Consider the following 22785-nt stretch of genomic DNA (forward strand, 5'->3'; position numbering starts at 1 on the left):
CACCCCCCAGCAACTAAATTCTTGGCACCCAGGGTATTTGTGCCCCCTGCCCCCATGGGTATACCACAGCTCCTCCTCCTCCTCATCATCAGGGCTGTCTACACTACTAAATAAACCTTAGGGCTCCATCCTATCCAACTTTCTAGTACTGATGCAGCTGCAGTGCAGCCCTGAAGTAAGGGAACAAACGTGCCCTTACCTTGAGGAGGCCCCTGTGATTGCTCTCCCCACAGCAAAATGCAGTGCACACCCCATTGGCATGGCTACATTGGTGCGGGAAAGTTGGATAGGATTGGGCCCTGTCAGATAATCGATTGCATGGTCAGTCAACTGTGTCTCCATAAATCTGCACATGAGAAATCTACTCTTTGTGTACTCTTGTCCAACCAATTGTGAATCCATCACTGAGCGGTGAAGATAGGTGTGTGCAGGAACTCTCCTTTCCTCACCAGGCTCTGCCATCCCTCCATGGACCCTGAAGTATTGCTTCCCTCCCACCTCCAGCTCTCTTGATTCGAACTCTGCTGTAAGATTTGAGAATCTTGACTTCCAGTGACCCACTTCTCTTGACCCCACAGATCATGATCTCTTCCTGAAGGAGGCAGAGCAAGAAAAAAAGCATTTTGACAAGAAGCTGGAAGAGGCATCTAACACCTTTTTGAAGGAAAGTAAGTGCTCTTTACACTCTCACATAACACCAGAACCAGGCGACATCCACTAAAATTGAGTGTTGGGAGGGTTAGGACAGACAAAAGAAAATTGGCGTTTACTCAGCGTGTGGTCAGTCTGTGGAACTCCTTGCCACAGGATGTGGTGATGGCATCTGGCCTGGATGCCTTTAAAAGGGGATTGGACAAGTTTCTGGAGGAAAAATCCATTATGGGTTACAAGCCATGATGTGTATGTGCAACCTCCTGATTTTAGAAATGGGCTATGTCAGATGCAAGGGAGGGCGCCAGGATGCAGGTCTCTTGTTATCTGGTGTGCTCCCTGGGTCATTTGGTGGGCCGCTGTGAGATACAGGAAGCTGGACTAGATGGGCCTATGGCCTGATCCAGTGGGGCTGTTCTTATGTCTCACTGCTCCTCAGGGTGTATTTGTCCCACAAAGCTATGAGAATTCTGGTGAGTGCCTGGGTAGAAAGGAGATCAGGCCCTCTAGCCTTAAGAGGAATTTTGGTAGCTGAGCTTGTCACATAGGGATGAGAAAAGCAGCACCTGCAGAAATTCCCTTTCCTATGTCATTGATCAAGACACAAGAGCCTTGTTCTCCTTTACAGTTGTTGTCTTCAGTCCTCGCCTATTGCTACACTTGCTTTCAATCCAGACGAGATATCTGGAAGGGGACCCCTAAAGAACTGGGAGACCACTAGTTTAAGAATGGTGCGTTGAAGGAACAGTTTAGCAAACCATGGTTTAGCTGTAAACCACTTTGTCTTTTTGAAGAAGGACAGCATATAAAGCATTTCGTAAATACATAAAAATCATTAAAATAATGATGCTCCAGACAAAAAGTTCAGATTTCTTGGACTGTAAAAATCAGTGATAGAATGGAGCAGGGTCATCTCAGTTGTGGTCCCAAGATTGTAGAAGCCCCTTCTGAACCCAATCCCTCAGACATTTAGGAACCCCTGCAACGATGGTTTGCAGTACTGTACTGCCATTTTAATGATTTGTTGCTATAGGGACTGAATGGGTTGTTTCATGCAGGTGTGTATAATGTTACCTGACAGCCCTTTTTAAAAAGATGAACAGCTACTTCTGGGAGGGAAGTCCAAAACAGAGACACGTACATGTGCGTGGGGGTGTTTAGCCCTTTCCCCACCCATTTCCTGGCCCATCCACCTGGCCTCCCGGCACATGTTTGCAAGGCAACTTTCCTTGTCCTTCCAAAGCCTGCTTACAAAGACTCTAGTATTTTAGCAGCTGTGAGTACAGGCATAGTTCTACCAGATTAACTAATGCATAGAATTAGGGGGCTGCCCCTAATGCTTGGAGTGTTCACTAGTTATATGAGCTAGAGGCAAAACTCATGGGATAAATGGATACCTGACTTCTTTGGATCATGTGTTGGGCTGGGGAGGGGAGAGGGGTTTGGGCAAATGGAGTCCTATGTTCTTTGGGCATCAGGATTCCTGGGATCTTGTTCTCACTCATATTCACCGCTTTGATTTTTTTCTCTTGCTGTTATAACCTCACAGTCTGCAGCCTCTCCTGTGGTGAGTCAATCTGTCCAAACCAGATGTGTTTCTGTCTGACCATCTGGTGTCTCTTGTGTGTTTTTAAATGTCTTCAATTTGCTGATGTGATGTGTGTTAGATGCATCTATTCTTCCCATCTCAAATTGGACTCTATTCCCCTGTTGAATCTAGATTAACAAACAGGACTCAGGGCAATACACACATTTTTAATAGTTAAAGGATTGTATTAAATGCACCATTATATCTTTAATTCTTAAATGGGGGGGGGGCCAGAATGCAATCCTGGCTTTGGTTCCCAGTAAGGCATTCCAAATGTCCCACTTCCAACTGCACTCCCTACCTTAGATGTGAAGATTCACATGACCAAACAGCCCAGAAATTAAGGTATGAGTCCTCTTTAAAATACACCAATTCTCCTTTTCCTTCTTCAGTTTGACCAACTCTTTTGTCAGCGTGGTGGTGAAGGCCGCATAATGTATTCTGTACAGTATTTGTTAAAATAAGCAACTGTTTGCATGAACTCAGTTATAAATGTGACTACAGAACAACCCTGTGTACGTGGGGAAATTACTTCAGATTAAATTAGTTGGCAACCTTCAGTCTCGAAAGACTATGGTATAAGCCTACAGCACCTGGTATTCCCAAGCGGTCTCCCATCCAAGTACTAACCAGGCCTGACCCTGCTTAGCTTCCGAGATCAGGCATGTGCAGGGTAACAGTTGCTGCTAGATTAAATTAATCACAAGTAAGTGGTTGTGATGGCATTTAGGCACCCTGGGTGCGTGTAGGAGTTAGGGATTCTTATCTGAATTAGTGCATGGGATGCTACAGTGGAGGAGCTGCTGGGTTTTGTCGGGTATGGGTTAGACTGCTGGACTGGGCTTGCAGTTCAAACCTCCTGAAGCTCACTGACTTACCTTGGGACAGGCAGTGTTCCCTAGCCCACCTCACAGGGTTATTGTGATATGATAATAAAATGAGAGAAACTGCACATGTCACCCTGAACCCCTTGGAGGAAGAGCAGAACGATATAACAGAATAAATACTTTTTGAGTTATTCATGATCGATTACCATGGTCTGACTGAACCTCTCCCTACCATTCCCACAGCCAAGTCCAGGTACAAACCTTACAAAGTGGCACAGTGTGGAAGCTGCCGGGTTCTCACAGCGCCCTGTCTTGCCCCCGTTGTATGTGCAGGTAACTCTCTCCATCTTTGCCCCCATCCTCCATGTGCAACATGGTCTCGGTTTCTCTCTCTCAGTGTGATGCCAGAGCCAATGTGGGGGTGGTGGACTGCTGGGCTTGAACTGAAGCCTGGGAACTCACTGAAGTAGAAGGCTTCAGTGGATTTCTCATCTTTTTTTCTTAGCCCATCTCACAGGGTTGTTTTGCAGGTCAAATGGGAGAAACACATACATTGTACAGTCAGTTCTCTTTATGTGTGAATTCACTATCTGCTACCTTCTCTCATCTGCTATGCAGAGAACTTCCGGAGGCTACAGGGACCTTCAGAATGGTGCCTGTGTCCAGCACGGATCCCTTTAAAATCGCCAGTGGAAGCTTCTTCCCATCATTTTGAAGGGAAATGGGCTATGTCAGAATGCCAGATGCAAGGGAGGGCACCAGGATGCAGGTCTCTTGTTATCTGGTGTGCTCCCTGGGGCATTTGGTGGGCGGCTGTGAGATACAGGAAGCTGGACTAGATGGGCCTGTGGCCTGATCCAGTGGGGCTGTTCTTATGATCTGTGCTGGTTGCAGGTGCCATTCTGAAGGTGTCTGCAGCAGTCAGAGACCTTCTGACACTTCCTACTGCACTCTGCTGGCTTCCTGGCTGAGGGTCTCTGGTGCACTCTTCCAATGGCAGGGAAGGTACCCCTTCCCCCTCCTGGTACCTAACCCCATTGCTCCCATAGGATCAACAGTTCGTTATCTGCAACTTTGCTATACACAAGGGTTTCCAGGAACCTAACCCAGTGGATAATGAAAACTGACTGTATCTCACTCTGTGATCCCTACAGAAGCAGTTAAGACCATCCTGATTACTAACTGATGGGTTACAACCATCCTGAGTACTAACAAGCCAGCAGTGATGGTTCAGGTGGGACAAACTGCCATCCTGGATATGCACAGGGTACCACTTCCTCAAATCCCTTCTATTTAAAAAAAAAACAAAAACCAAAACACTTTCTGTGTGACCTTTGGACTGTCCTCTTAATTTCCACTCCTAACTGTAAGCAGACATTAAATACATGCAATTACATCTGCACCCATTTTCCCCTCCCTACACTGCAGGTCTCTCTCTCCCTCCCTCTGCTGTTTCCCCATTGCCTGTTTTAGGGGGAGGCTCTTTTGGAACTTTCTAGATTGCCTCCCTCATTGATGGTGTCCCCTTTGCAGAGTTCAGGCAACTTATGCAACAACCCTGCAGCAATATCCTGACTCCACCTCCAGCCCCTCAGGTGGCTTTGAAGTCTTCTAAATCAAGGCATCAAAACACTTTCTAACCACTATGGTTGCAGAGTAAAACCCAAGACAAGGGCTATTTCCCACAATTTTGTTCTAGTCCCCAAAGGAAGGCATAGGTCCTGCTAAGCTTCTCTCTCTCTCTCTCTCGTTTCCATTGATCTGCTTTTCCCATGAGAACAGTAATATTGCACCAGGAATATTTTTGCCTCTCTCATTTTTGGAGGCATCTGGAGAACCCGTCCTAACAGAAATGCTTCTTTGCTCCCCCCCTTCCCTTACCACACCCCTACATTCTAGGATCTCTTGCCTACATGTCCAAACCACACAAGAAAACAATAGTTGTGGGCCAATTGAACTGTGCTGTGTTAAAGGCATTCATATTTGCATAACACTTCTGTTTAGGATTGCCAACTTTTTAAACAGCCTCTGTGCCTGTGCCTTAGATTGAACTGCAACAGCAAATTGAACTGCAGACACCAGTTGATAAAGCTTAGTGCCTTTCTATGAAAAACTTCACCTGCTGATTTTCCTCTGATCAAGGGGGGATTTTCCCACCCAGGTCAGTTGGGGCATATGCCACCAGAATAGTATTGCCAAGACAAGGTTCCTCCTTCTACAGATTTTCAAGATTAGGAGTCTCCCAACTACAGCCTGGGGGGGAGGGGGCACATCTGGTCCGCCATTAGATTTTAGCCAGAAAATTTTTTTTTGCTAACATTTGACATTTTAACTCATCAATCTTCTCTGCCTTTTGACAAATGTTATCTGATTCCTTTTCTGCAGGGGCCAACGTTGTTGCAGCTGTGCTGGTGTCATTACTTCTGCTCGGGCTTGCTATTGGCGCTGCAGTGTAGTGAGTGCAGGGGCTGGGTGTTTGTTTTACTGGCATATAAGTTCATGAAATTTCAAACACTGGGAGAAATGCACAGAGGTAAGGCAGCTTCAGTGCTCTCAGCCATAATCGAGTCAGGTCAGTGGTTTAGCTAGATCAGTACTACCCACAACCTCAAGTGGGCTGTGGTAGCACTGCTACTACTACCTCTTCCTTTTGAGGCTCAGGTCTGTACAGTTTGAACAGGAGTCAGCACTAGAGGTCCAAGATGAAGTAAATGCTGGTGGATGAAGTAAAGGCTTTGGCCAAGTCCTGCCGCCCTCTCCCCGTTCTTCACTAGGTCCTCTCAATCTCCTGTGCACTCAAATTCTCTCCCCTGCAGTGACACGCTTGGTCCTGCCTTCTCTTACTCTATCCATCAAAATAGATGGATGCCCCACCCCTCTTCTTTTTCCAGTTGGCCTGGAAGGAATGAATAGCCATGATGAACACTGATTGCCTTCAACTGGTGAGGAAGAGAAACCAAGGCCACTCACTGACTCAACCTTTGCACCTGCTGGACTCCTGCTAGTGGGACCCATGTTGCAGGTTGAGGTTTGAGTTGGGTTTCAGCTCTTGGCAGTTAAAGGCCACTGGTGTACTCTGAGTGGTAGCAGCTCTACAGTTTCAGACAGGTCTTTCTCAATCCTTTCAGAAGATGCCAGAAATAGAATCTGAGACTTTCATGCAAATCATGCACTCTAGCCCAGCACCCTATTTTTCACAGTGGCCCATCAGCTGCCTCTGGGAAACCACAAGCAGGAACTGAAGGGATGCCCCACTCCCACCACTGCTCTCCTGCAACTACATTGGGCTTCTTCTCATCTGTGGGTTTGCGGTCCTCTGATTTGACAAAGCAGATCACAACACAGACTGCAGGTTGTGTCCAGCAGGTCTTCTGAGGCGCGGGAGGCTGCACATGGAGCCTTCTGAAAAACAATTCTGTTTTTTTTGCTAAACTGGCAGTGCCTTTAAAAAGGCTCCAGCAGGCCTTCTGAAGCACAGGGTGTCCGCGTACAACCTCCACACACCTCAGAACATCTCCAGACATGCCCAGAAGATCGTTCTGGATGTGTCCTAAGCTCCTCTGAGACCCCCCACCCAGTGGATTTGATTATCTGCAGATATTGGTATCTGCAGGAAGTCCAGGAACTGAAGGCCGACTACTTCAGTAGACACACTGCCTGTGAACCTGGAGAGTGGGCATCACCACCATCAGTAGCCATCCTCCCAAGTTTGCCCTGCCCCCTTTTAAGGCCATCAAAGTCAGTTGCCACCACCGTATCTTGTGGTAAAGAATTCTGTAGGTTAACTTCATGCTTTGCAGTGACTGTTTCCTTTTATCTGCCCTAAATCTCCCACATTTCATTGGATGGCCCCTAGTTCTAGTGTTGTGAGAGAGGAGGAAAGAAACCCCAACTTCTATCCATTCTCTCTCCACCATGTATAATTTTATAAGCCATCGTTGCACCCTCCCTATGTTGCCATTTTTCTAAACAAAGAAGGCCCAAATGTTGTGGTCTTTCCTTGTGAGGATGCTCCAGGTTGCCCTGTTCTATGCCTTTCCAGCTCCAATGCGTCCTGTTTTTCTTTCTTTGACTACAGTTATCGCCACAAGAAGAAGACCAAAGCACAAGATGGAGAAGCTAGGGAAGGAAGAGCATCCAAAAAGGAGAGTTATTCTGAGAGCACTGATACCTCTGAGTGGTCATATGACTCTCCCCCAAGTGTGTCAAAGTACTATAACATCCCACAGTCACCACATGTTTATGATGAAGTCGCACAGTCACCACATATTTATGATGAAGTCGCACAGTCACCACATCTTTATGACGAGGTCCCACTGACATCACATTATGAAAGTGTCCCAAGCCCCCCAACATTCAACATCCCAAGCCCCCCAACATTCAACATCCCAAGCCCCCCATCATTCAACATCCCAAGCCCCCCAAGCCATCCATCGTACAACATCCCAAGCCCCCCACCATTGTACTGAAGATTAAAGCGTTAAACAGAGGGAGTGGTTTTTCATCAGTTCTGTTCCTGAAATAGTCCTCCTTCTGACATCAAATGTGCCATAAAGGGAGCTATCATGGGCGTAATCACGTCAAATCAACAGTCACCTCATTCCTGTGCCATGTCAAAACCTGACACTTTTGACACCTCTGTTTCACCTCCTCAGCTGTAAGTAATCAAGACAGAGTGATCAGGTAATACACTCATGTGTGATCCAGCCCTTAAATCATATACACATACTGAACTCAGATACCCTCCCTCCCTCCATCTAGCCCAGTGGTTCTTAACCTTTAGGAGCCCATGCACCACTGAAACAAACGTTGGAATTGTCGAGGACTACAGGCAACGCCCTCTATCCCCACCACACAAAAAAATACAATTCAATTCATGGAGGAGCATTCATTGAGACACTGTAAATGCTAGCTGTAAGGGGTCCATTCTCCTCCCTCTCTGGTGGTCCATGGGGAAGCATTGCAACAAGTGAGTGCCCCTCCACAGACTACCAGAAAGGGTGGAGAATGGAATCCCCTGCAACTGGTATTTCAACAAGCACTGGACCACAAGAGAGGACGGAGGACAGACTATCTACAGCCACAGCCGACACTTCAGTGTTCCGTGGGGGAGTGCTCACTTGGCGGGACACTGGAAGTGATCAAGGGTGATCATCTTTTCTTTTTCCTGAAACTCAGGGACCACTTTTCAGGGTCTCATGGACCATCTATGGTCCCTGGATCACAGGTTGGGAACCACTGATCTAGCCCTTTATCCAGACTCCATTGCCATGATCTTCAAGAAACAAAAGGTATCACTACCTAAGGGCCAATTCAGGGCTGCTGGCCATCCTGAGAGTCTATTAGCAAGTCAGTGTTTTCCAAACTGGCAATAACAGCGCAAATTTTAAACTTGTAATTGCTTACACTCCGAAAACTGACAGCCCAATCCTATCCACACTTTCCTGGAACTAAACCCCACTGACTCTAATGGGACTTACTTCTGAGTAGACAGGCATAGGACTGGGCTGTGAATCAGAGGCAGGACTTAGTGGAAAGAGGTTGCCACACTATTGCAATAGGAGGGAGCTTTTCTCTTGCTTTAACACGCTCGAGTCTCAATTTAACAACACACTTTGGTTTTGTGAAAGCAGGGCTCAAAAGGAAGCACAAGGACTTATCTCAAGAGAAACTCAGCAAATCTGTTACATGTTACAGTGGTCTTAAATGAAGGAGCGGCACCCCTGCCCAAGCCTGGTTCTACCCCTCTCCAACAAAAAACAAGCCCAGGGGCTAAAGCCTTTGGGTGCCATAGAAGAATTTCCATTTATTTCATTTCATTAATAGCATTTTTCTGATGCATACCAGAGTAGGCAGGGGGGTGGAGGAGAGGGAGGGAGAGACAGAGCCAAGAGGGAGGGTCACAGACAGCCAAGGTCGCTCTCCCCATCCCCTGACCAATAACACAATGATTCTTCAAATATACTGGTATGGGGGGGTGGAATTATCCCCAGCATGATTGTTTGGAGGCAGGAAGAAGTAGGACAGTTCACCCACTTTGGAAACACAATTGTAAGAAATGGGGGAGGGGGCAAGAATGAAGGATTAGCAGATTGTCCTGGGTGCTAATGAGTGCGTGCCCCCTGTAGCGTAAAACAGGAATTGATATTCACTTACAGCAACACACACGCACACACACGCACACGCAAACACAGCGTTTGGCCTTCCTTTACCCAAAAGCTGCTGCTATATAAGGGGTAGCAACCATCCAACTCCCCACCCCACCCTCCCTTTTTCAACCAGTAAGTTTTGCAGCGTCTGTCCATTGTGCTGGTCGGATGAAGGTAGAACTCCACAGATAAATCAAATGCAGACTTTTTGGGGAGGGGGGCTGGGCATCTCAGCAGCAGGAATAAAACACTCATCAGAGGAGGCTGCAGGTGGGAAGAAGAGGGGGTCACATACATGGAACGTGATGACCGCGCATGGGCTGCGTCTGAATCTCCTGGGTGAAGAGCACTGCCAAGCGGGGTCCTTGGATTGTGGGTGTGACCCCCCCTCCCCTTTTAAGCAGTGTTCGCAGCTGCCACAGTCACCTCCACTCCAGGGCGCATCTGCTGCTTTTTTCTCCACAACCTTCACAATTGTCATTGTTCTTGTCTGCTGCAATCGATGCTGAAAGGTGTGTGTCGTTCACATCCCATCGTTCCAAAAACCACAAGAACCTCTGGCTGTTTTCCAGGTTTCCAAAAAGACTGACTCCTTCAACAGTTTCGCCCCAGGAAGCAGCCTCTGGACAGTTCTGTAGAAGTTCAGGGGTCCTTGGATGACTTCTGAGTTTCCCCCTTCACAGCAGGCTGCATTGGTTGTTTCAAGATTCCCCAAATGCAAGACGCACTGACCAGGTTCCAGGTTCCTTGGAAAATTCTCTTAGGACTGGGCGTTTTCAGAGGGCAAATCTCAAGGCGTGGATCTGCCTCCTGCAGCAGTGGTCCAGTTCCCCTTTCTAGATCCAGCTTTGGTCTCTGACCTTAGGTTAGTGGTATCTGTCTTGGCCCCAGAGATGGAAGAGAGAAATATAATCTCTCCACCATCCCCTATGTAGTGAGAAGCTCCACTGATTTTTATCCTCCATCCTACCTTCTACCCTTAAAAAAAAAAAAAGGCAGAGAAGGGCTTATCCCAGCTAGAGGAGGATGGGTGTAAAATGGGAGCTGTAACCAACAGAGTGAAGAGGAGGGAAAGTCTAGAGAAGAAAATTCATAGTTTAAAAAGGGGCATCAATTTCCCCCACCCACCCCCAAAAAACACTTTACTTTGAAGAGGCTAGGGACTGGGGGTGGGTGTGTTGCTTTTTCCCCACCATTTCCCTTTCTGACTCCCTTTCATAGGGATAGGAGAGAGACTTGAACCAAAGATGTGCAAGAGGATAAAAATGGCCTACCTTACCATTGTCTCTAAAAGTGGGGTAATTACTGTGACAAGTATGAAAGAGGGGGCGTCAAATGCAAATCTCTGGAAAGGGCCACTCCCACCCCCACTTCTGCTGCTTCCTGAGTCCCCTCCACTCATATGTCACCCTTGTTGCGAGCAGCCACTGCTGCCAACCAGCAGAAATGGATCCTCCCAACCACCCCACAGAACCTCCTGGGAAGGGAAGCGAGGGTCCATTCTGTCTTACCTGCTCCCAAGTGAAAAAGGGGAAGTCCATCGTGCCCCCAACATGGGGGCCGAAGAACTTGCAATAAGGACTTAAGTCTCTCCCCTTCCTTCCTGCCCAAGCCCAACTGCCCCATTCTGTAGGTGGGATCTTAAGGGCCCCTTTTGCAAATTGACAATATGGGGTGCTGGTGAGGCAATCACCACAGGGCAAAAAGGTCCAACGGATTATAGCAAGAAGGGGTTGGTGTTTCCCATGGCAGATGCCGAAGTGCTGCTGGGCACAACACCAGCGGGTGGCAGGTTTTGAGGTGGGAGCCCCATGGCAGGGAGCCCCATAGGGGGAACAGCACCCAAAGACTGCACTCCCACCATTGGGGAAACAGAGGCTAGGGGCATCCCAGGGGCCATGGGTGATACAGACACCATGGGAGCAGTGGCAGGAAAGGTGGGGGGTGCTGGCTGGGACAGAGGGAGGACTGGGCTGACACGCAGCTGGTTCAGCGAAAGTGGGGTGGTTGCTGTCGCCTGAAAAGGATTTGTGACAGAGGCGGACGGGGCTGGGGCGGAACCTGCAGAAGACAACAAGAAGAGAGGAAGAAGCAGTTATAAGGAACCCAGGAATCTTGGGTCATTGTCTCCCTTTCTCTAACCCTCAACTCTTATTCACCCCCTGTTCAAACTCATCCCCCAGTGCCTGCCCTGCCCTGCTTTAACCTGCTTCTCAGATCAACAAAGTCCTCAAATGCAAACATGACTCATTTCATTTCTGCATCATAACCGCAAAAGCTCAGGGCCAGATATTGCTCAACTATTCCTCTCATGTTATCATCAATACTGAGTGATGGAGCCGAGATCTGAACCCGCATCCATCCCCCAGGTCTACAGCCAAGACCATATTTCAATACACTGCATTGGCTTTCCATTATGTAGCACTAAGCAGCCACCTTTCCCTATATGAACCACCTTTCCAAAGACCACCTTTCCCCATATGAATCTGCATGACAGCTGAGATCTTCACTGATGGTTCTTTGTCAGGTGCACCTGAATGCAGAGCTCAGGGGTCTTTTCTACAGCTGCACCAAAACTGGAAGTCCTGCCCCATGGAGATCCTCTGGCATTTTCTTTTATAACCTTTATGCACCAGGGAAAGTCAATCTTGTTGTTCAGCTGGCTTTTGGTGTGTACCAAGTGAGATCAGTTTGGCTTTGTTTGCGTTTTGGTTCTGAAAGGTCAATCGTGGATGTTGTTGCTGCTGTGGCTCAAACTCTCATTTGACATGTTTTTACTCCGGCTGCTATTATGTATTTTGTACTCTGCAGGTTTGTACTGGGTTCTGCTTTACTCTTAAACCACCACAAATCCAATTTGTCAAAAAGCATCAAAAGTGGGCACTAAACTTCCAGTGGCTGCAAAGCTTGTTTCCATGAAAATCAGACTCAATTCAGAATTAAGCAAAATAATTGGGTGTGGAGAACTTTTTTCCTTCAGAGATGAGCATAGCAGACACACGGTCCTACTTTCACCTCTGCTCCAATCTGCAAAGTCCCCAGATAGAGCACCAAGGAGTGCTGATACCAGCTTCTGCCCACCCTCTAGCCTACTGTGAAAAAACACAGTTCTTCCTCCCAGTCTTACTGGCCTGATGCAGAGAACCTGGTCCCCACTCTGCTCTAGTCCCACAGATCATCCTCACCAGAGGATTCAAGTGCCTGAGAGCTTACCAGGGGGCAGGAAGGGATTGGAGGCCTTTGTGCTGCTGGAAGGGACAGAGGGTTTGCTAACCAAGGAGTCCAGGTCAACAAGGGCAGCATTGGGACCCAGGAATGACTCCGGGGTCTTGCGTGTCGGTTTGGAGGCCTCTGACAGAGATCCACTCACGGCCGCCATGTCAAAAGTGTTGGGGCTGTCGGTGCCACCACCAGCCCGGCAAACGGGAACTTCCCCGGCTAAGAGTGACAGCTCACCTGGGAACAGAGAGAAACAAAACAGACAAAACATGCAGGGAGAGATTGTTGAGAAAATCCAGAAGCAGCAAATATGGAAGTAAACAAATGCAGGGACAGACCCATCAGCGAGTAGCAGCGGTGAGCTCTGCGCCTGCATTCATACACATACATGGCCCAATGCAGGTCATGCAAACCCTCAGGCAAGCCCCAGGCAAGAGATGCCAGCAAGACAAATGCACATCCCTCTCAACATACATGCAGAAACAAAATTGGCCCCGGGGGGGGGGCGCTCTAGAGCAGGGACTGAGTGGCATGTAGAACTGGGGTGAGGGGGGGGGGAATAAAAACCAATATGAGTATTTTCTATGCCAGGGAACAAAAAGCTGCCATCCAGTCCCCTTGGAGCCATGTTGGGGTTAGGAAAGAAGGTCAGCATCAGGCAAAACATGCAAGGGGGGCAGTCAGAGGCAAGAGGCAGAGCCATGCAGGTAGCAGGGCTCACCTGTGCTGCTTCCGGATTTGGGCAGTGCCGGGCGCAGGCTGTCGAAATCCGAGAACTCATCCCCGTCTCCGGGGCTGCCAAACTGCTCAAAGCCTCCACCAGCTGGAGGGGAGGGACAAGGCACAGGAAAACAGGAGGAAGGAGTGGGGTATGAGGATTAATGGGAAGCGGGGGAAGGTACCATACCCATGTCTGCCAGTTCTGAGCCAGGAGATCCTGGATCCCTTTCCTCGGACTCAGTGGACAACATCCTGGAGTTCTTGGTTCCCAGCCTGCTTGCCCTCTTCCCTTCACCCCTCTCCCCAGGCCCAGGAGTCCTGGCAGTTTCCTTTCCTCACCTGCAGTGCCATTGGTGCTGGGTTTAGAAGGGGAACCACTCCAAGGATCTGAGTAAGTCGATGCTGGAGCCCAAGGATCAGGTGCAGGTTTCCCTTGGGATGGGGCAGCTGTACCAGATGACCAGGGGTCTGTGGATGGTGCTGCTGCACCACCAGCAGAACCTCCTCCTGGGAAGAAAAATTAACCGTGCCAGAAGCCACTTATCAGGGCTGAGAAAATTAACACTTTCCATCTGGATCAGGTGGGCACCCCAATGTGCATAATCTTCCCTCTGAGATAGTTAAGAAAACTTTTGGGCAAGAAAAATTCAAATCTGTGTGGAATGTAAAGGAAATACCACCATCACCATGCACAAACAGGAATAAATTATGGATAACCTACCAGTTAAAAATCTGGGGAAAGGAGAATCTGGATACATACCTGGCTGAGTTCTAAAGAGACAAGATCTCGGACATTTATGTATTTATGACATTTACACCCCACCTTTTCTCCGTGGTGGAATTCATGGCAGATTACATGAGGTTTCTAGGCAGGTTTCACATCCAGGCACTGACCAGATCCAAGCAGCAGGCACCATGCAACTTCAGACTATAACCCCGAGTCTAGATGCCACCCTAGCCGGTAACGTTCCATATTTGGGTTCCTCACACAACCTAGTTGAGCCCATCATCTACACTTCAGTCATAGCAATCTCCAACACCCTGAGAGGTAGAGAAACCCATCCATGCCCCACTAGACACGGAGGGGGGACATGGGGGAGGAGGAAGAACTCCATAGGTGTACTGAATTTTTTTTTTTTACACTAAGTATTCTTTAGAATGTACCCCATGTATGAATGTATCTGTTAATCTTACCTTCAGGTTTCCAGGGGTCAGTGCTTGCAGCTGGATGGCCCCCCCATGGGTCTGATGGAGCTGCCGGAGGTGCTGCAGAGGTCCCCCATGGGTCGCCTGTAGAGGATGCTCCTGTAGTGGGTGCTCCCCAAGGGTCAGTGGGAGCTGCGGATGCAACTGGGGCAGAGCCACCCCAAGGGTCAGCGGGAGCAGGAGGCCCACCCCAGGGATCAGCAGTAGGTGGGGCAGTGAAGACGTCAGCCAGATCCATCAGAGAGGACTATGGGAGGTAATAGGAGAAAAATGCAAGTGTCAGTAGGAGAATGAGTGGCGATAAATCACATTTCCACTGCGTTCCTTTCCCCCTGCCACCTCATAGCACCCTGAAGAGCCTCGTCCTCCTCCTGGAAGATAGTTTAGGGTCACCCTCCTGCTCCCAACCCCTTCCCTTCGGGCAACAGACCTGTGGTGTCATTACTGTGACATGACCAAGCCTTCAGGCCTGGTGTCTGAGGGGCGTCTCCTTTCTGTAGCAATTTTGTACAGTGAGGAGATGGAGAAAAGGGGAGTGTTGCAGTGCAGCACAGCCGAGGAAAATCAGGACTTCAGCTGAAGAGATCTGGAAACCCTTCTGAGCCATGAAAGCTCTCTGGGCATCAACTGAGAGAGTCTCACACACTCAGCCTAACCTACGTCACAGGGTTGTTATGAAAACAAAATGAGAGCACACAGCCCCTGCGCACCAGTCAGATGTCCTTGAAAGGAGGGAAGGAAACAGAAATGACTTAATAAATTGCAGCAGCTTCATCAGAACTGACCAAGGCTGCTCCACACCAGCATTCTGTTTGCTTCGGTGCACTCGCAAGCAGGACATGAGGGCAAAGCCTTCCCCTATTGCTTGCCCCAGAGGTCTGGCCTCAGTACCCGGAGATCCCCTTTAACTATCTTGACTTGCAGCTGTTGCTAGACCACTCATAGCCCCCCACCCACAGGTCACGTCTCCTGTCCCACCTCTTCCTTAGCAGGCACAGACTCCTTTTTGCTCTCCTCAATGGCCATCTGGAGCCGCAGGTCGTCCCCACGCCGAATCCTCTCCTCCTGCAAGAGGGTTGTGAGAGGGACAGGGGTATCAACGTAGATAGCAGACCATGGCAGGCAGCGTGTTACTCACCTTTAGCAGGTACGGAGAGATGAGCTTTTATGGCACCACAGCAGCATCTGGGCCATACGCTAGATGAGGTTTCAAGCAGCTGCCTCTGTTTCCATTCAGCTCATGCATGAAAACTTTACCTTCAGGAGGGCACTCTGAAGAGCCGAGAATGCAGAAGAGTCAGGTGCTGACGCCCCCCCCCGCCCCCAGTTCCCATCTTGCAATGGGAGAACCCTGGAGTCCCGACTCCAACTATCTTCCTTACCATAAACAAACATTCTTCGGAATATAAGACTTCTATTGGAAAGCAATTTACATTCCCAGACCCCCACCATCTAAGCATCCCAATTCTAAGCCTCCATTCATGGTCTAAGGGGTTGGCCAACCAGGCTAGAACTTTGTTATAGAACTTTCTCTCATTTCCCACCATCACTGGCATGGCCAAAGAACAGGGCCTTCTTACTCTAGAACTTTGTCTCTCCCCTTTCCCCACTGATTTAACCCAGTCCTCTGAGAAGCTCAAAAACCTTCTGTCCCTCGCTACCCTCTCCCTCAATTGCTAACCATTCTCAGCTAAATCCCAATTCCAATCCAATCCTATTGGCTGCAATAAGAACTAAGAATTCTAATACCCCAACTAACCAACAACCAACTGTTCTCCCCCCTCTTGCTTCCTGCAGACCCCTTCTCCTCCTCTGATTCCTCATCCGATTTCTTCTGAAGAATGCCTCATCAGCAGGCATGGGTTACAATTGGCAGCGTGGAGCAGGCTTAGGACACACAGACTGACCTGTCCTACCTTCGGGCCTTCCTCGAGGGAAAGCATCTTGGGAAATCTTGATTCTACAGCAGACAATTAAAGAGGTCTACAAAAAGTGAAAATGGAGACAGGGCACGTTGTGGATCATTCTGCTTGGGTAGGGGATGTGGAGAGACAGAGAACGCGGAGTTAGTTGTAGAGTGTGAGGCTGGGGGCCCGGCTGAGAGGATGTTTTAGTTGATTATTTGGAGGAGCTGTGGTGGGGGGAAGGGCGTGGTCAGAGTCTAACCTTGTCGTGTTCCTCTTTGCTCAAGCTAAGGGCTAGCTGGAGCTGTAGGTCCTCGTCGGCCACTGCAGGGGGCTGGGGAAGGGAAGAAACACAACATAAGAGGCATGGAATGGAGCTTGACACAGTAGAGGTAGGAGGAGGGAAGGAGATGGACAGATGGGCAGGCACCTCCATGGAGCACAACCATGACAGTTGGCTTGTGAAAGGCCATTCTGATTGAACCACCCCTTGCCTCCCAGATTCCCACTGCTCAAATCCAGTTACATTATGCCTGGCTGGAATATGTTTAGGCTCCTTTGGAAATCTACCCTCTCTCCCTGAGCAACTGTCTCAAGGAGATACTTACAAAGACAGCAACAAGCTTGCTCTGTCATTTACTTTGTCAACAGTAGCAAGTTGCCCTAGGCAATTCATAATTGATTTTGTGGCTCCTTCATGAGGAGCTGCAAGTTCCTCAAAGCTTTGCAGTGCTCATCCCATTGGTCTCCTCCACCTCTAACTGCTTTGCAACCGTGCAGAGCTGTTAAGGTGTAGTGACCAGAGGTCTGGGCTTGGATGCGGGCGGGGGGGGGATCCAGGTTTGAATGGCTGCAGCTCAGTCAAGAAGTTCAGCGAGAGCCCTAGATTAAGACTAATGCACGCTCAGCCTAACTTGCCTTACAAGGCTGTGGCAGGAATATATCGCTACTCTAAGCTCTTCGGAGGAACAGCAGGATACGCATCGTATCCGCCAACGAAGCTCACGTCATACCGTGGAAGAAACTGCCACATTGTGCTGCCTTCTAGAGAAGCAGGCACCCTCTCTACAATAGGTGCCCTTTTATGACTACATTTTCACAAAACAATTCAATTCCTCAATTCCTCTCGTAATCTTTCAGCGAGACTTGTGTGTGTATGGGAGGGAGGCTGCCTCAAATTTGAATCTTCTTGGTGCAAATAAACAAAACCAATCTGGAACTATTCCCTTAAACAAAAGCCGAACACAAAAACCTAGCCAACCTCCACAGGTTTCAGCTGAATCCTTGCAAAACCCTTTTGTGTGTGTGTGTGTGTGTGTGCCTGCCTTCAACTTACAAACAATGGGGTGGGGAGGAAGGAAACATGGCGGTGAAGGAGTAGAAGGGAAGTGGAAATAAGGAGCCATAAAAATAAAGGAGCAACAACTAACTGGAAAGGCTGGGGGAAGGGAAGCAAACAATCGCCCCACTCAGGGGAGCCACAGAGAAGGGAAGGAGGCAACAAAACAGCGATGCAAGATGGGACGTGACGGATTGTGGCAGGTGCAGGGCGCATGGCCTGTCGACATGGCTGCGTGGCGCAACGCTGGAGTGCGGCTGAAGCTAACTGGGTGCGGACCTGTCACTGCCCGGGTGGGAGGCTGTTTTTATCTCCTAAAAGAAGAGTGCGTATAAGTGGCATTGATAACCATAACAACAGCACAAAGGACTGAAAAGGACCCAAGCCAGGCTGGGTTATCCACAGCAGTCAGAAACGACACAATCCAAAGTTGGGTTGCCCTGTTGAGGAAGAACGCTAGAACAAAGGGGCAGCCTCTCCCTCCTGGATCGCAGGGCGGTGCCTTGATGCTGTGGGGCGTGCAACACACAAGAGAGAAGGGATGGTAAAACCTGCCGTCTTTGAGGGAACAGGCTCAATTCGTGTGGACCTTGCGACAGAGAGTGGCCGTATTCCCAGTCTCCCCAATCAGGATGGGGCAGGGGAAAGGGGTCATCACCGCATGAGCTGTGAAATCTGAATGAAAAGTCTTCGTCAAAAAGCTACGTCCTGTGGGGAAACGTCAGTTCAAACACACATCCTTCCAAAATGTAAGACGTTTGCAAAAGAACACAGTCACCATTTTTAAAACTTGGTTTGCAGCACAGTCAGGCGACAGCTCAGGGAACACCCAGCTGCCCACCTTTGAAAGAGCTTCCATTACTGCTCATGCTGGGAACGAGGGGGTTAAAAAGAGTCCCTGGCCTCTGTCTCAGCCTGGGAGGAAGCGTCCAAAGTGTTTGTGGATCAGACCGGTTCTCAGTTGCCTCTCCCAACTGCACTCAAAGTTGAGGCCCACTGCTGCAGCACAGGAGGGTTCCAGCAGGCCAAGACAATTTGTATGTACATTAAAACCAGATAAACTACTTCTCACAGGTCCTCTGTCAGAAAGAGCTGCATGAAATGTGGGAGATGAGCTCAGGAATGAGACCTGCAGAGAAGGGAGGGACAACAGGATGCAGGTATCTTGTCTTGAGTGCTCTATGAGGCATCTGATGGGCCACTATGAGATACAGGAAGGTGGACTAGATGCGCCCTTGGCCTGATCCAGCAGGGCTCTTCTTATGTTCTTAGGCCTACCCACCCTGAGTCCGCACTAGCTGAATCATGGAAGTGGTGAGAGCACACTGGGAATCTTGGTTGTTTTTCCTCTGGGGGTGTCAAATTTAATCAGATCACACCTCTGATGGTCTAGTCCACTTTAAAGTTTACCTGAAGGACAGGCCTTGATACTGCAACTGATCCTGAAGGCTGGTTATTTAAGAGCTTGTACTCCAAGAACCAGCTCGGTAGCAGGCTGGAAGGGAGTACATCCATCTTGGCTTGTCTCAACCTTGACATCATACCCATAATCCCTTGCCTCCCCAGCCACCCCAAGAGCCTCCAGTGACAGATTTACCTTGGCGCTTACCTGCTCCGCTTCCTCTTTGCTCATGGCCAGAGCCAACTGGAGCTGCAGCTCTTCCTCCCCGCTGCTCTGGGGCCAGGCCTGCTCCGCTTCTACCGGGGCATTTGCCAAAGAGGAGGAAGCTGAAGAAGCTAAGAAATGAGAAGGTGTGGGGGGTAGTAAGAAAGAGGGAGACATGGGAGAAGGTTAACACCACCAAGGTGCAGTCCCTCCAGAAGTAGGAGGGAAGACCCTAGTTCCCCCACAACCACTGAGGGAGCAAAAGGTAACAATTGCGCAGCAGATAAAGTGCTCAACTATAGACAGGTCTAGACTATAACCAATACAGGTTCAAATCCTCACCCAGGTATGAAGCTCACACAGTGATCTTGGGACAGCCACAATTCACCACAGCCTACCTTGCACAGTTGTTGTGTAAGGGGGAGGAAGAACTGTATGCACTGCTCTGACTCCTTAAAGGAAGGGTAACCAGTGTAGGAATTACTTGAGGACCTGTACCTCATTTCTACACTTTTTTTTTAAAGCAACTGGGATTATGAAAATATACAAATGGAGAACATAACAGACAGGAGAAGAAAGAATAAAGTAATAAACTGAGATTGTAAATAGGTCAGTTCTCATATCAGGAAAGCCTTGAGTTAGGACACTAGAATATTTCCAAACCCTAGAAGGCAGCTTCATGCAGCACTAAAGCATTATTTGCTGCTATCACAACCGCTCAAAAAATTCAGCAAAATCTAACAGTACAATCCTATGTACTCAGTCCCATTACACTGAAAGGGGCTTAATCACAGGAAAGTGTGTATAGGATTGCAGCTTTAATCACTTAAAAAATCCTTAGCTGCCCAGAAGCCTGACATTTTACCAATCAGAGCAAAAATGGCCCCAATAGAGGACGTGGTGCACAGTCAACTGGGCTGGGAAGAGCATCTGCAATTAAACATTTTTCTCCATCCACCTCCACCTATCTTCTGGCCTCTTAATGGTGCATTCCTTATAGGACTGTATATATCCTGTGAGTTCAGTGGATTTGCTGAGCAGGCAGCAAGAAATCTGGCATCCTAAGAATATGAACTGCTCTACTCCCACCCACCCACCCCCCAGTTCCTAGTCCAACTTCTGCAGGGTCACACAGAATTGCCAGGGAACGGAACTGTTGCATTTCAGCTCCTTGTCTCTCCCCCTCCACCCCATCCTTAAACATTCCCTTCTATTTTTTACCTTAATATACCCTGCCATGAGCCATCAGGACAGTGTAGGACAGAAGGATTTGGGGAAAGTTGAACATTAACCACGTATCATTGCCACATAAAAAAACCAAATTTCCATACAACCATATTTAAAAGGTTGGAGCTCACTACCTATCCTAGAAGAGATGAAAGAAGTGGTACCAAACAAAGACAGCTGTATTCCACTGGCCTAGATGGGACTACTGCGGTGGATTGACTATGGTAGTATAACCAAATCTTGCACATGCCAGCCACCAGTATGAGCTACAAGGAAAAGCAACAACCTCTGTTCATTTGGCATAACCAGAGAGAAATCACCCTCACAGAAGCTCCAGCACATGGCTGCCTAATAGTTAGCGGAGATGGCTGGGGGGGGGGTGGCGCAGGGGGAAGAATGGTGCAGCCACTGTGCCATGACCTGAATACCAATCTTGTGCCCCTCCTCCCATCCCAGACAGCCTGGCACCAACTGTCATCCCTCATTACCACAGGGCCACATGTAACGGCACAAGCAGTGTCATTGAGGGTGAGAAGCCAGCCGTTACAGAGGCAGACATTGGGGAGGAAGGAGGGTGGTGCTTTTCATGCTGTATTCAAGGGCCCCACAATATTGCCCAGGAGAGAGAGAGAGAAAGAGAGAGATACAACAGGAATCATTGCCACTCTCTCTCACACACATGCCATGTCTAAACACAACTGCATAAGGGAAGTATCCATCACTGGATTACCCCATTTCTTCCCAGCCCACAGGTGTACACATTTAATCCCTGTTGCGTATATGCAATGTTGGGCAGAAATGGCTTAAATTATGCTGGTGAATGAGCAAGTGCAAGTTTTCTCTTGCTGGCAGAACAGTAAGTTAGTTTGTGTGCAGGGAAGAGTTGTGTGTAACCAAAAACGTGCATGTGGTTCTCTGCCAAGAGACACTGCTCTGAAAAAGTGTATAGGGCACAAAGAGCAGGGATCTCTCCCACCTTTGCTTCTCCACATCAAAATGGGATGGATTAGAATGAAATGTCTCCAATGTACTAAGGGGAGTCACTGATCTACATTTGAACAAGAAGCTTGTTCCCTGCAGAAATAAGATATTTGTGCCCAAGCTCTACTGAGCTTCTGGGGTTATTCTTTCTTTCTGGTAGCTTCTATGTGGCCACACTTACCAACTTACTAAGCTGGGTAAGGAAGAGACTATGGCTGTAATCCTAAACACGGTCACAAGGGAGTAAGTCCCATTTAACATAGTGAGATTTACTTCTCAGTAAACATGCATAGGAATGTACTGTAAGTTACAGTCCCTATGCAACAGCAAAGACACCATTTCCAAGTATGCCTGAATACACGAATTTCCAAGTACACCATACAGCTGTCTAGCAAACAGAGTGCATATCACACACCTCTGCCCATCAAATGGACAGCTGGAGACAAAACTGCAACTGGAAATGGTAGCAGGTAAAGGAGGTAGAAACCTCCTTTAATTCTGAGGGGGAAGAAGGATTTCTGCACATCCCATTTTGCACTTAGTGCAATCAGTTTAATATTAGAAGGCCATCATAAGGAACACAGACACACAGGAAATGGCATGATTTTGCAGTATTGCTTTCTAGCCATCAAGATGATTCATTAACAGAAAGTAAATCAGGTAAGTCATGGAGTTCATCTTTGCATTGACAAGTTAACATTTAATTTAACACTTTATCAGCTTCAAAGATAATGCATTTGGAAAACTGCAGTTCTGTCCACATAGCTTGCAAGATTGGTGCTAAATCATTAAAGTTTACAGAAACTAAAACCAGGATCTGGCAATATCTGGACGACTTGCTCTTCTTCCACCCAACACTGCTCTCCACCAGGGGTGGGGGAGGAAAATATCATTCCGATTCTGTTTGTAGGAGTTTCTTTTTTTCAGAGGAATATGTGGGTTAGACACACAGAAACAATCATACAGCCTTTTCAGTTCCCTTTCCTGAATGGTACTTCTTCAAACAGAGCAAAATGAGCTTGTGGAATTCAAAGCCACAAGATGCGATGATAATCACTAGCCTAGATGGCTTTAAAAGGGGACTGGACAAATTCCTGGAGGACAAGCCTCTCCATGGCTATGTGCTACCCTCATCTTCAGTGGTCGGATATCTCTGAATAGCAGTTGTGGAGGAGCAACAGAGGGAGAGAAGCATGCCTCTCTCTCCAGTCTGGGGGCTTCTCAGAAACAGCCATTGGGCCACTGTGGGAAAGATCTTCACATTTTTGTAGATGGCTCTTGTGAGGAGCCCTTGAGGAACAAATGCTTTATTGTTCCATCTGAGCTTCCAACTCTGAACTGTGCACTCCAAGGAGAGGCCACCTGATA

General features: G+C 48.4%; 1 protein-coding gene across 5 annotated transcripts in view; it reads right to left on the reverse strand.

Moving 5' to 3' along the window:
• Window positions 1-8830: 8830 nt before the first annotated feature.
• EPN1 (epsin 1) overlaps window positions 8831-22785 on the reverse strand; it is a 33812-nt gene continuing 19857 nt past the window's right edge. For 2 of the 5 annotated variants that reach the window (XM_066627482.1, XM_066627483.1), the window contains exons 4-11: window positions 19201-19340; window positions 16527-16598; window positions 15339-15425; window positions 14349-14607; window positions 13494-13661; window positions 13156-13257; window positions 12429-12671; window positions 8831-11276 (exon numbers count right to left, since the gene is read on the reverse strand). In XM_066627482.1, the coding sequence (XP_066483579.1) occupies window positions 10933-11276; window positions 12429-12671; window positions 13156-13257; window positions 13494-13661; window positions 14349-14607; window positions 15339-15425; window positions 16527-16598; window positions 19201-19340 (1415 nt within the window). In that variant the 3' untranslated portion in view covers window positions 8831-10932. The remainder of the gene's footprint in view (window positions 11277-12428; window positions 12672-13155; window positions 13258-13493; window positions 13662-14348; window positions 14608-15338; window positions 15426-16526; window positions 16599-19200; window positions 19341-22785) is intronic. The other 3 variants (XM_066627484.1, XM_066627487.1, XM_066627485.1) reach the window with 3 other exon arrangements.

The sequence above is a fragment of the Tiliqua scincoides genome, chromosome 5, assembly GCF_035046505.1.
Source record: "Tiliqua scincoides isolate rTilSci1 chromosome 5, rTilSci1.hap2, whole genome shotgun sequence".
NCBI lineage: Eukaryota > Metazoa > Chordata > Lepidosauria > Squamata > Scincidae > Tiliqua > Tiliqua scincoides.